The 14,327-nt window shown below is 50.8% G+C and overlaps 1 protein-coding gene across 1 annotated transcript in view; it reads right to left on the reverse strand.

Annotated features, from left to right (window-relative positions):
• The window catches only part of LOC102449199 (IgGFc-binding protein-like), a 120,648-nt gene that overhangs the window by 26,104 nt on the left and 80,217 nt on the right, over positions 1–14,327 (reverse strand). The window contains exons 35-42 of the mRNA XM_075907483.2: positions 14,096–14,289; positions 12,927–13,068; positions 12,181–12,521; positions 10,583–11,156; positions 5,618–6,195; positions 4,619–5,189; positions 3,690–4,285; positions 117–690 (exon numbers count right to left, since the gene is read on the reverse strand). Of these exons, the coding sequence (XP_075763598.2) occupies positions 117–690; positions 3,690–4,285; positions 4,619–5,189; positions 5,618–6,195; positions 10,583–11,156; positions 12,181–12,521; positions 12,927–13,068; positions 14,096–14,289 (3,570 nt within the window). The remainder of the gene's footprint in view (positions 1–116; positions 691–3,689; positions 4,286–4,618; positions 5,190–5,617; positions 6,196–10,582; positions 11,157–12,180; positions 12,522–12,926; positions 13,069–14,095; positions 14,290–14,327) is intronic.

Here is a 14,327-nt window from a genome sequence, read left to right on the forward strand (position 1 = left end):
GTTCCCATCCAGAAGAATTTCTGAAGAAATCCAGAGATCTGGAATGAGATGCCTTGCAATTATGACACCCACCCCCAACTCACTCCCAGAGTATCCTTCAGCATCCCGGCACTTACGGCAGAAGGAGGTGCTCCTCCAGGGCTGGATGGAGGCCCCAGCCTCCTGGCAGGCCGTCACGTAGCTGTGGATGCTCTGGCACAGGACCGGGGAGTCCCCGTTGGCCAGGCACACGTCATAGAGGCAGTTGTTGAAATACACGCTGGGGCTGACCGTGCCATGGCAGGCGGCGAAGGGGCCGTCAGGGGCCGTGAGCACCCCGCAGTAGTGGCGCTGTTTGAAGACGTCCTTCTTCCTCTCCTCACAAACCGGGCAGCTGTTCCCACTGCATCCGTCCTCGCAGGCCGCCCCCGGGACCGGGACTTTCCAGGCCAACCCGAATGCCGCCACGTTAGGGGCTGGCTTGCCGCCAGGGAGCAGAAACTCGTCGTCCCGGCGCCCGTTGTAGTTCCCGCACAAGCCACACGTCTGTCCCTGGTAGTTCCCTGGAACAGTGACTCTGGCCTGGTAAACCAGGTCATAGCTCACGGTGAGGCCAAAGTCCGTTTGCACCAGCATGTTCCCGCCGTGCTGATATGCTTGGAGCTGCCCCTCGGCCACGACCAAAGGCAGGTTGTGGGAGACCCCATCCACCTGGGAGAGACAGAGTGTTCCCTGTGAGTCACGAGGAGCAGACGCTGTAAGGATTGGGACAAGGACTTTTGAGCGTCTGCTCTGATTGACACTGGTATAAACCTAGAATGACTCCAGACTTACTCCAGTGCCACTGAGATCAGAATCTGGCCCCAGGCCTGCAATAAATCAGAGGCAATAAAAGCCCTAATCACAGTACCACATGATTACTCTGGCCCACATCTCTCTCGGCCCCTCACTTCACTCCTCATACTTTCTCTTCTCCCCTCCGTCCATCTCCTTACCCTGCTCTTTGTCCGTACCTCTTTGGGGGTATGCCTAGACTACACCACTCTGACAAAAGAGAGATGTAGATTAGGCACGTCAAAATTGCTAAATAAGCAAGGATTTAAATATCCTGCGCTTCATTAGCATAACCATAGCCGCTGCTTTTTTTAAAAACTGTTTTTTGGAAAAAACCACAGCAGTCTAGACACAGATCTGTCAAAAAATAACCCCTTTTTCGAAAGATCCTGTAAACCTTATTTTTTGAGGAATACAGGATCTTTCGAAAAAGGGTTTATGTTTTGACAGAGCCACGCCTAGACTGACTTTTTTTCAAAAATATCTGTTTAAAAAAAAAGCGGTGGCCATGTTATGCGAATGAAGCACGGGATATTTAAACCCCTGCTTTATTAGCAATTTCGACGTGCCTAATCTACATCTCTGTCAGCAGAGAGGTGTAGTCTAGACACAGCATGGGAGCCGACCTCACCGCATCTCAGCCCTTCCCTTTGTGCTCGCCTGTACTGTGTGATTTTTGTTAGGTGCTCAGCAATGTTCCCTCCAATCTCTTCCATCCACGTGAGGATTTTTTCCATCCATGTGTGGAATAAATTATTTTATGTGCACTGAGGCATGTTGAATGTGCTCCAGCAGTAGAAACAAACAAAAGCAACCGAACAGAGGGTGCTCTGCTACTCAGCTGGGCAGCATTTTAGTCTCTCCTGAGTGGCTGCACAAGCACTCAGCTTACAAGGCACACTGGTGCTCAGATAATCAGCATCACTGCTCTGACTTGAGTCACTCCCTGCTGACCTGCTCCTCCCCTGCTGTGCTGAGGAGCCCCCCCAGAGTCAAGGGGGGAGTAGAGGGAGGCCTGAGGGAGGATTTCAGAGACAGAGAAGGGTAACAGTTCCGCTGCCAACAGACAGATTTTCAGCGAGAGGATGGTCAGGAGAGTTCAGATTCAAAGTCTATAGCCGGGGGAAAAGGGAGGCAAATCTTTAAGGGAAAACATCTTTTCCTGACATTTGGGACTCAATTCTGGCCTACTTCTCTGCTCTTCCTTCAATACTGCCCACCTCCCTCCTGTTCCTCTCTCTGGAGCATCCTCTTCTCCTCTGGCCACATTTGGCCTGCTTCCTGCCCATCCCTTCACTCACATCTGGGTTTTTCTTCTTGTCCATCTCCCCCTCCCCTAAAATCCTGAGTTAGGAGCCAAGAAGGGAAGCAGAGAAGGTGGAGCTGAGTTGGAGGATGCTCATTGTGCCCAGGAGAAGCCCTCATATAGCAGCCTCCAGGAATACTACTTTCAACCATCTCCTCTTGGCTAGGAGACTGCCCCTTCCTCCAGGGAAGACCTGCCCTCAGTTACTCATGCTTTTGCCTGCTCTTGGCTGGATTACAGCCGTGCAATAGAACTGGACACAAGACTTGTGCGCTTTGAAAATGCCAGCTGGAGCACTCCTGTACAACACATCTCCCCCACAGCACTGGCTGCTGTGAACCTCCCAAACCCGTCCTAAGCTCCCTAGAGAGAACACCAAGTCCAGGTGACATTCTCTGTCCTTGTCTTCAAGGGTGCTCGCTATCCTGAGTCCGGCGTATCTAAAACATCAGTTAAACATCTGGGATGAGACGCCTGTGTACGCAGGGTCTGAAGGAGCTCTCCCTAACGTCTGGTGAAGAGCTGGGGGGAGGACTTCGGAAGAGATGGGAGGTTCATGAACACCCCTCAGCAGAGGGGCTGCTTTGCCAGCATGGTCAGTGTTGGCTGGGGGGTGCAGAGGGAGTGAAACCTGGCTATCCTGATGGCGTGAAGAAAGCGGAGCAGAAGGGTACTTGGCTAGCCCTGATTGATGGAGGCGTTTCCCATCAGGAAGAGGGGCAAACAGGGGCATGAACCCCAGAATAATCAGCATGGGACACAGGACTCTGCCTGCTTTTGACCTGTGGCAAGGAGAAAGTCACAGCCCCAGAGCTGGGGGAGTCCTCTCTCCCTGGGGATGAAAGGGGAGAGAGGCAGGGAGCTCCTCCCAGAGAGCGTGGGGAGTGGTGAGACCCTCCCGGGGCCAGTGCCGATGGAGCAGTGAGCCCCTCCTGGGGACAGTGCTGGGGGAGCAGTGAGGCCCTCCCTCCACTACCCCCCCGGCCTCCTATGCAGAGAGGAGGAGGTAACACACGTGCAACAGGTGGCATATTGCTCAATGCATTCCTGGAAGATGCTTGTGATAAGCCTTGTGACAGGGTGGCTTGCCCCTGAGGGGACAGAGGCCTGAGACTAACCAAACCTTAGATTGAGTCCGCTCATGTACCACCAGTCACCAGATTGCCTTATAAGAGCAGATGGAGGAGTCCAGAGAGCTGGCCCAGCAGGGAGCTCTCAGGGAAAACAGAGAAGAGTGCAGAGGTTGCTGCAGGCCAGTACACGTCAGCAGGGAAACCTGACACTTGGGCAGTGAGAGGACAGGCGGGAAATGCCTGGGAGTGACCAGAAAAAGAGATAAGTGAAGGGTCTTGAAAATGTAACTTGTGGGTTACATAAATAAGCCAGACTCCCAGAAGGACAGTTATTATGGGCATTTCTAAAAGTTCTTCAAAAGTTCAAGAGGGGAAACTGAGGCAGGCCCCTGCACAGTGGCCATGGGGGGGACAAACCAGTATAGAATAGGAAAGAATTGCTCTGTCCAAAAGGAACACTCGGAATGATCTACATGAGGATGTGGAGAAGGACTTACCATGATGAGCCCTTGTCTGTTCTGCAGCAGGGTGAGTGTGATCCCGTACACCTGGATGGACACCTGCTTGGCCACGGACATGTTCCCGCTGCCCCAGGATTCTTTCTCTATACGGATGGTGAATGGCATCAGGTTGCTGGAGTCAGTGCAGGTCTTGGCCAGGATGTAGGTGCAGGTGCCTTGGAAGTCAAAGGGGACCCCATCGAAAGAGAGGTAGTGGGGATGGCCAGAGGCAGAACAGGTGGCAGATCCAAATGGGTGGCATTTCCGGACACCGTCCACCACCCCGCACTGCTCACCAGTACCACAGGTGAAAGCCTTACACACAACTTCTCCCCCAGCCTGACACATGCACTGCTCCTCGCAAGAGTCGCTTGGGTGAAAGGTTTCCCCGACCTCGTAGTAAAGACCTCTGTGGAGACATCCACACTGGGAAATGGGGACACAGCGGTCGCCACTGAGAACAAAGCCCTCGTCACACACGCAGCCTTCCTTGCACTGGGTCGTGCATTGCACCGGGGCATAGAGGTTGCTGCATGTCAGATCACAGCTGCTGCGGCAGAATTCATAGTGACTGTTCAGGGTACAGGATGCAGCTGTAAGAAGAACAGAGTTAGCTCACCAAGTGCAATAGCAATGAGCACAATGAGCCATTGCAGGACATGCAATGTCATTCAAGCTCTTAATTGTTTTCCTTTGATTTCATTAATTGAAAAACAGGAAACACCCTAATAAGATTCTGGGTCTGGAGGTCTGTGGGCCCACCAGCACTGGGCAATGGCATACAGACGACCTATCTGGTCTGGTCAAAGAGCCAAGTGTTGGGAGGGGAAGGCCCATCGATGGCCATCTGAAGCTTTTTGTTTATTTTTTTGTTTTCTGCAAGAGTGACCCCATAGGGGAAGCAGTGCGGAGCAGGGGGTACTCACGGCAGAATTTCGGTGTCCTCCAGGAATACACCACAGCTCCAGCTTCCTGACATGCCTCGGCATAACCAGCAATGGCCTGGCAGACATTACTCTCCCGCCCACTCAGGAAGCAATAGTCGTACACACAGTCTAGGAAGTATGCATGCGGGTCCATGTTGCGGTGACATCCTCGGAAGGGGCCACCCGTGTCCAGGATGAGCCCACACTGCCCTCTGCTCCCTCGCTGCTGTTCTTCAATAGCTTCTAGATTTGCACATGGAGGTATCGTCACTGCAGAGCATCCAGGGACGTCTCCCACCTTCCAGCTCTGGCCCAAGCTGCCGGGGTTGGGTGCCAGCGTGCCGTCCCTCATCAGCAAGTCGTCATTCCTGTCCCTGTTGAAGTTGCCACACAGACCACACACGGCCCCCGCGTAGGTGACAGGCAGCGTGACCGTGGTGCGTCCTGACCACCCGGTAAAGGTCACACTGAGGCCAAAGTCTGTCTGGATCACAGTGGCCCAGCCCTTTCTATACGCGGTGATTTTCTTATCCCCCAGGTAGAAGGGAAGATTCATCAGGAAACTGTCCACCTGTCAAAGCCAAACATTCAGTACAAGGAACATCTCTCGCCCCTGGTGGAACCAATCACTGCAGCACGGTGGTATGGTCCGTAACTCTAATAATAATCCGCCTCTGTTCAACTCTCTCTCCAGGCTGGCCGGCTCCCCTCTCCACGTCTTGCCAGGATCCCAGCCCTTCTGACTGGGCAGGATCCTCTAACGAGACTTGCATTACCCCGGCTTTAGCCACTGCAGCTCCCTCCCCTCTGTCCTACCGGAGCCCTGCTCCTCATGTTCCCACATATCCTGGAGTCTGACCCACCTCAACTGAAAGGACAACAGCCTTCTTCACCCTGTATTTCACAGCCCTCCCACACACTGCCTGTACCCTGTGCTCATGACACAGGGGACTGCGTAGAAATGATTCTGAGAGAGTGGAGACAATCTGAGAAACTCACCAGCACTTTCCCAGGGAACTGATCGCTGACCCGGAGGCTGGTCTGATACATCCTGATCTGGAGAGGAGTGGTGTTGTTCTCCTGGAAGTGGACTTCAAAGTCCACCAGCCCCTCTGCCTTCTTGCACAGGGCTGTGAGCTGGTAGCGACAGGTGCCTTGGAAGGTGTATGTCTCTCCATCGAAGGTGGTGTAGTGACGACTGCTTGTCATGGAGCAGGTGGCATAGCTGGAGGGGTAACAGCCCCGCACACCGTGCACTAGCCCACACGTCTCCGAATGTTTGCACACGGCAGCCTGGCATTCGACTTGTCTAGAGTCTGCGTTGCATTTGCACAGTGTGCCACATGCCTCATCCAGCCAGAAGCTCTCATTGGGGGCATAGGGGCGCCCCTCAAACAGGCACCCACAGCCGCTCTTGGGTATGCATTTCCCCTGGCTCAGCACAAAACCATCCTTGCACTGGCAGCTTTCCACACAGGGGTCTTGGCAGCTGCTGGGGGCCGAGTGGTCCACACAGGTGGCTGGGCAGGCTGTTCCACAGAGCTGGTACTGACTGTTCTCCAGGGGGCATTCCAGGGCTGGGGAGCGAAGGAGCCACAGATTAACATCATGTTGTCTCTAGGCAAAAGCAGTGTTCACACCGACAGAGGGGCTGTATCTCGGGGCGCTCTGAGAACCGTGGAATCCCAGTGGCCTTGGTGGGACCCAAGGGTGCTTGGGACATTGGAGGACAGGGACTGGCATGAATAGCTCAAGATGCGAATGTGAAGAAGGCTTGGAGCTACTTTAAAGCAAAGTGGATGAAAGAATCTGAAGCTTGGCTTCCAAGCAAGGGGAAGAAATTCATAGGAAAGGATTTCAGACCAAGTTGGAGGAGCAAACATCTGAAGCCAGCGATTAAGAGATAGCAGAATGAAGGGGTGTCATTTTGGGAGGGCAAGGAATAAGAGGTCCTCCGGAAAAGGGCTTTATTCCGGAGGATCGCGCCAGTCTAGACGCTTTTTTCCGGCTTTTCCCCAAGCCGGAAAAAAGCGGCGGACATGTTTATTTAAATCCCGCGGGGGATATTTAAATCCCCCGCGGATTTCCCTATTCTGACTTACCTGCTTTGCATGACTTTTCCAGAATTAGGGGCCAGTCTAGATGTAGCCAGAGTGTAGAAAATTGTGTCTGCTGCTGGTGCATATGAATTCTCTCTGGGCTAGATGCACAGAGAGCTGTACCGTGAGAGGAGTAGAACAGGAAGAATTGAGACCTTTCCAAGTTTTGGCCCAAGCAAGGGAGCACGGGGGCGTCATTTGAGTACCCCGCCTCAGATGCCTAAATGTTGTGAGCCAGCCCTGGATTACAGCCACGCATACTGAGATGCTGCTTGCTCTTGGCATTTTCCCTGCACTGACAGAGAGTGTGGGGAAAGTACACAGCTTGTGTCACTCACTCCACTGCCCCCTGCCATGCCTGGTCAGGACCAAGAGGGAGGCAGGAAAACTGTGCGCCGGGTAGGAGAAGAGCAAGCAACTTCCTGCTACACTCAGCTGTAGCCTCTCAGCCCCATCCCTCTGGAATGGTGCCCTTGTGCAGAAAGCCAGCAAGGGATGGAGGACGAGATGGACCAAGAGGGAAAGCTGCTTCCTGACGCTTAGAAAGTATAGGAAAAAGTAAGACCTGCCAAAAGCCAAGCCAAGTCCGACCCTGCAATAGAAACTGCACCCAGCAGTAAAAAGGTTCCATTACCATAGAGGGAAAAGGGAAAGAAGGAAAGAAAAGTGAAACCATTATGCTCTGAGGGTGGCATGGAGACTAAAGATAATGCTGGCATGGCCCAACACATAAACAAATACTTTGCCTCAGTTTTCAGTAAGTTTAATCATGAGTTTAGGGGTATTGGCAGGACAACTAATGAGAATAAGTATGTGGAAGTAGAATTTAGCACATCCAAGGTTTAGATTAAACGCAAACAGCTTAATGGGATTACTTTAGGGGGGGTGGATAATTTCAATCCAAGACTATTACAATAACTGTCAAAATAAAATCCAAGGGCAAGGATTTTTAAAGAAACTACATTTGGGAGTCATACCCTTTGACTGGAGAAGTGCCAATTTATAAGGGGAAAACGTGATCTAGGAAATTACAGGCCTGCTACTTTGACCTCAATTGTATGCAAAGTCTTTGAAGGAGACAGTAGCTAAGGACATAGAGGTAAAAGGTAATTGGGATACATAGTTTTAAAAGAAAACCAATCTCCTTCTTTGAGAACATAACTGTTTTTTTAGACAAAGGGAATTCAGTAGATCAAATATACCTCATTTTCAGTAAGGCATTTGATACACTGCTACATAGGAACAAATTATTAGTTCACGTGGAGAAGACAGGGAGTCCTATGATTATTGAAAGGTGGATAAGCAAGCAATTAAAGGGGAGACGAAAACAGGCCATAATGAAAGGTGAATTGAAGGGTGGAGGCAAGTTATTAGTGGAGTCCCTTGGGATTGGTCTTGGAACGAGTCTTAGTTAATATTTTCATTAACAACCTTTGAACAATAAGTGGGATTGTGCTAACAACATTTGTGGCAGACATGGTGTGGGGAGGTATTGTCAATGGAGAAGAGGATTGGAATGTCAAACAAAGAAGAGCTGGGTGACCTTGAAAAGTGAAGAAACAGACTAAGAACAAGAATTTTTGTTATATGCGGGGGACACATCAGTTGGAAGTGACAGAGGAGGAGAAAGATCTATGTGTAACACAGGGGTCTTGGCAGCTGCTGGGGGCCGAGTGGTCCACACAGGTGGCTGGGCAGGCTGTTCCACAGAGCTGGTACTGACTGTTCTCCAGGGGGCATTCCAGGGCTGGGGAGCGAAGGAGCCACAGATTAACATCATGTTGTCTCTAGGCAAAAGCAGTGTTCACACCAACAGAGGGGCTGTATCTCGGGGTGCTCTGAGAACCCTGGAATCCCAGTGGCCTCAGCGGGACAAAGGGTGCTTGGGACATTGGAGGACAGAGGGAAAAGGGAAAGAAGGAAAGAAAAGTGAAACCATTGTGCTCTGAGGGTGGCATGGAGACTAAAGATAATGCTGTCATGGCCCAACACATAAACAAATACTTTGCCTTAGTATTCAGTAAGTTTAATCATGAGTTTAGGGGTATTGGCAGGACAGCTAATGAGAATAAGTATGTGGAAGTAGAATATAGCACATCCAAGGTTTAGATTAAACTCAAACAGCTTAATGGGATTACATTGGGGGGCTGGATAATTTCAATCCAAGACTATTACAATAACTGTCAAAAGGGAAGATAACTGATTTTTTTAGACAAAGGGAGTTCAGTAGATCAAATATACCTCATTTTCAGTAAGGCATTTGATACACTGCTACATGGGAACAAATTATTAGTTCACGTGGAGAAGACAGGGAGTCCTATGGTTATTGAAAGGTGGATAAGCAAGCAATTAAAGGGGAGACGAAAACAGGCCATAATGAAAGGTGAATTGAAGGGTGGAGGCAAGTTATTAGTGGAGTCCCTTGGGATTGGTCTTGGAACGAGTCTTAGTTAACATTTTCATTAACAACCTTTGAACAATAAGTGGGATTGTGCTAACAACATTTGTGGCTGACATGGTGTGGGGAGGTATTGTCAATGGAGAAGAGGATTGGAATGTCAAACAAAGAAGAGCTGGGTGACCTTGAAAAGTGAAGAAACAGACTAAGAACAAGAAGTTTTGTTATATGCGGGGGACACATCAGTTGGAAGTGACAGAGGAGAAAGATCTATGTGTATTGGATGATCAAAGGATGGCTCTGCGCCACCAATGTGATGCACCCGGGAGAAAAAGTCTAATGCAGTCACAGGATGCTTGAGCAGCGGTATTTCCTGTAGAGGCAGAGAATTGTTAGCGCCTTGACAGAAGACGCTGGGGAGACCGTATCTGGGATACCGGGTGCCATTCAGAAATTGACCGCTAACAAGTTGAGTCTTGAATTAGATGAAGGTTTCTAACCACCACACGAGTGAAGCTCTGGAGCAGCCTCCCGAGAGCTGCAAGAGGCGTAAAAACCTGACTAGCCTGAAGCCGGAGCTTGCTAGTTTTGTGGAGGGGATGGCATGATGGGACTGCCTACAATAGCATGAGCGGGGAGCTGGCCTATGACTGCTGACAGCAGGTATCTCCAGCAGCCAGAGATGGGACACTAGGAGGAAGGGTTCTGATTCATCACAGAGATTTCTTTCCCAGGTGCCTCACTGGTGGGTCTCACCCACATGAGTAGGTGCCAGCTGATTACCAGATTTAGAATGAATTGTCTCCTAGGTCAGATTGGCAGAGAGCCTGGGGATGATTTGCTTAATAGTCATTTACATGGTGGCTTCTGTGGCAGGTACATGAAGCCTTTAATTCATGATTAGAGGATGTCAGTAAGTCAGCCAGAGGTCGGGGCCTACTTCAGGAGCGGTGGGCGAGGTTCTGTGCTTTGTAATGTCAGGTCACACTAGAGGAACATGCTGTCCCTTCGGAGCTTAGAGCAATAGGGCTCTACCTGCAGTTATGGGCCACTTGCACAGAGCTGTGGCCCATGTGACGCCCTCGGGCCATGTGTTGTGTGAAAGCGGCTCACAGAACACACAGAGAACTCCAGATGTGGCCTAAAATGGGAAACAGGTTGAGAATATCTGTCTCAGAGGCTATGATTCTAGGAGTGACCTAAATACCGACACCTTACCACAGTCTCCCGGCTGTTGTGAATGGATATTAGATACCCAGCGACAGGCACCGTGGCCATACCCTGGACAGACAAGTACAGTGGGTACAAGAGAACCCAGGAGTCCTGATTTCTTGACTGATATTTGCTCAGTCACAAACTGCTTGATCACACCCCTTCCCAAAACCAGGGCTAGAACTCCACAATGCTGGGCCAGAGTCCCAGATCTAACTGCAGAGCACAGACCTTGGCATACAACTCTGTACTCACGGCATCTGGCTAGCTGCCTCCAGTCCCCAAGTCTGACCCCCTCCAGCTGGCAGGCATCCGCGTAGGCCTTCAGGGCCTCGCACAGGGCCTTCCTGTAGCCGTCGGTGTGGCAGAGATCGTACACGCAGTTGTCCAAGTAGGCTGTAGGATCCACCTTGGCGTGGCACTGGCTGAAGGGCCCATCTGAGACCTTGGTTATCAGGCCACATGAGTCCTCCTCCTTGTACTTTCTGGCTATGCTGGCGGCACAGGGCTTGCAGCCCCCAATGCAGTCATGCCAGCAATGCTGTTCCTCATCTTCCACTGCCCAGCTTCTCCCCAGGGCGGCAACACTGGGAGCCAGGTCCCCGTCTGGGGTCTGGAAGTCATCAGTGGGATCCCCGTTATAGTTACCGCACAGGCCACACAAGCTGTTGGAGAAGTCACGGGGGACGGTGACCCTCAGGTGGTTGTTCCAGTCATAGGCTACGCTGAGCTTGAAGCTGGTGCGGAGGACAAGGGAGGTGCCGCTCTGATAGAGACGAAGGACACCATTGTTCAGGGAGATGGGTAAGTGGGCCCTGGTGTTATTCACCTTTGTGATGAGAAAGAAAGGGCAAAGGTCACAATCACGTGCACAGGCCTTTCGTTTACATACCGAGCTCCACTCCAGTGTGGTTGGTCACTGGTGTGTGCCAATCCCCATAACCAACAGGGGTTTGAGAAGACTGCGCTGTGTCCAAGAAGTCGATTTCAAAACCTGGCTGGTTTCTCCTGCCGCCAGCTCCCTGGCAGCCTGCTGAGCAGACTGGCTGGAGGCTGGGGTTCCAGTCTTCATCACAAAATGTAACAATTCACAGGGGTTGTGCCCTATCCTAAGGAAGCTCATTTTCAAACTACTGAAGCTTCAGGGGGTAGCCGAGTTAGTCTGTACAGAAAAAACAACAAATGGTCTGGGAGCACTTTGTAGACTAACAAAACATGTATCATGAGTTTTCGTGGGCACTGGCCACTTCTTCAGATGACTGGAGTTTTGAGTTTAGGGTATGAAGACCCAAAATAAATAGGAGAGAAGGTGTGGGGGGAGGGAAAAAAGAGGGGGGTGGGAGACAGGGAGCTAGAGGGAATCAGTAAGTATCTGAAGCTTGGGTAGTTAAAACGCAGCAGATAAGAATCAAAGTCAATTGACAATACTGACTTTGTGCCAGGGATGTGTCGTGATCGAAGTGCTCAAGTCTACGCTTTACTGGGCATGCAGATCCCATTTCCTCGAGACAGAGCCAACAGCTCCCCACGCCGAGTCACGCACCCCACTCTCCGCAGCACAGCACCCTCGCGTGCCATGCTGGGGACGGGGGTCAACGTGACTCCCCACGGCACACCGGGGCTTACGTCAGTACCGAGGTCGCCTCTGTAACTACTGAGCAGGCTGCTTTGACTGGAGCCCATAGGGGACACGAGTCAGCTGGGCACTTTCAGAACCCATCACATCCCAACCACTTTTCTTTGCCTGCTCTGCCCTAGCCGCAACATGCCCCATCTCTGGCGGGGCCTGCTGTTTCCTGCCTTTTATTGAGCAATGCCAATGGGCATAGGAGGAGGTTGGGCCCAGCACTCACCCACACCAAGCTGATCTCAGCCCTGGCAGCTGTGATGGTGACTCCATCCACCTGGATGGTCACTGATCCAATGTAGAAGACCTGTGTGCTCCCACTGTTCTCACTCTTGGCCGTAATGCGGAAGGAGGGCAGGACGGAGTCACCCTTGCAGGTTTTGGCCACAGTGTAGGTGCAGTTGCCATGGAAATCATAAGCCCGTCCGTCAAAGGTGTGGTAATGCAAGTATCCCCTGGCCCAGCACGTGCCCTGAGACACTGGCACGCACTCTGGCTGCCCATTTATCATTTTGCAGATAGCTCCTTCCCTGCAGACGACCACGCTGCAGGGTGAAATTGGAGGCTCTAGCAGGGAAAGACAAAAGACAGAGGAGATATGCCAGACTAATCAGTAACATCTGTCTAACTTTCCATCTTTCTCCCCACATGCCTCCTTATATCCATAATCACAAAGCACTCCCGTTTCCCTTCCTCCCCCGGCACTGCCTTTGCATCATCCACAAACCTCCCACAAATCCCACGCCGAGGAAATTGCCGACCCAGCTCTTCTGTGCACATGGGGTGCTGGATAGAGCAGAGACCCTGACCCAACATTGTTCCAGACAAAATTCTGTCATAGTCGGGTCAGGATTTCAGGCTAAATAAAGGGAGAGGGAGAGGGAGAAGGATGAATAGACACAGAGAACATGACTTTTCTCACCACTTGCGAGTAACCCACAGAGCACGTTTCAATCACTGACTCTCCATTACCTTTTCCGATGCAGCCCATGACGCCGTCTCTAATCTGGCAGGTTTCTCTGCTGCCGCAGCGGTGGACTTTGCAGGTCAGCCCTCGGGCAGGAACACAGGTGCAGTTTTGCTGGCACTCGTTCGTCAGGACCACCTCGCTGGGCTGTGGGGTGTTTGGAAAGGGGGAAATAAGGCAATGTGACAGGAATTGGTCATTTAAAATAATTTCTGGCCGTGATTAAGAAATACATTAAGGTGCAGATCTTATTATTTTAACAACACAGGATTTTAAAAAAATCATTACGATCAATCAGAGTTTGAGATACCTACAACACTCCAAAAACATCTGTTAAAAGAATCTTTTTCTTTCTTACTTTGGGATACGCAGGCTTAATTCTTGGCGCCATCACAGACTTCTTGAGTGAGCTCAGATAAGCCCCTAAGCGTACATCTGCACTACAGCTGGGGGTGTAAGTTACAGCTCAAGGAGACATACACTCAGGTTTGGGAATCTCCCTAATATCCTCAGACATGAAGACTGAAACAAAGAATGTATTTAGTTTCTCCACAATGACCTTATCATCTTTGAGTGCTCCTTGAGCATCTCGACTGTCCTGTGGCCCTACTGGGTGTTTAGCCGACTTCCTGCTAATTTTAAAATATTTTGCTATTACTTTTTGAGTTCTTGGCTAGCTGCTCTTCAAACTCCTTTTTGGTTTTCCTTACTACATTTTTACACTGAATTTGACAGAGTTTATACTCCGTTCTGTTTTCCTCACTAAGATTTAACTCCCACTTTTTAAACAATGCCTTTTTATCTCTCATGGCTTCTTCTTCTTGCTTGTTAAGCCAAGGTGGAATATTTTGGGTTCCCCTACGGTGTATTTTAACTTTGGGTACACATTTAAGTTGGCCCTCTGTGGTGGTAGTCCAACTTCCCATATGCTACTGGCTCACTGGGTGGCTTTGAGCAAGTCACTGCCCCTGTCTGTACCTGAGCTTCCCCAAAATCGACAAAAGGCTTTACGTTGTCTGGTCTTTATTGCACTCTGGGCATTGGGTAGAAGCAGAGTCGGATTGCCAAGACAATGCTCTGATGTGCTACCGCCAACCATGTTCCTGACTAGCATACAGAGTAAGATGTGTAGAGACCAAAAATTAGATTGGACACAGACGCCTAGAAGCTGCACCTTGTAGTATCTCCCTTCTTTGAAGCACCCGCAGCTCTCCTGAGGCACACAGCCCTGGCCGTCAAAGAAGAAACCATCGTCACACTGGCAGCCTTCAGCACAGGTCTCTGGGCAGCCCATGATGTCTCCAGTGCAGGAGGAGGTGCAGAGGTCGGCACAGAGCTCATAGTGGCTGTTGTTCGGGCAGCTCATAGCTTAAATAGAGAGAGAAATGATGAATGCCGGGAGTGAG

This window comes from Pelodiscus sinensis, chromosome 22 (genome assembly GCF_052426305.1).
Source record: "Pelodiscus sinensis isolate ZL-2025 chromosome 22, ASM5242630v1, whole genome shotgun sequence".
Taxonomy (NCBI): Eukaryota; Metazoa; Chordata; order Testudines; family Trionychidae; genus Pelodiscus; species Pelodiscus sinensis.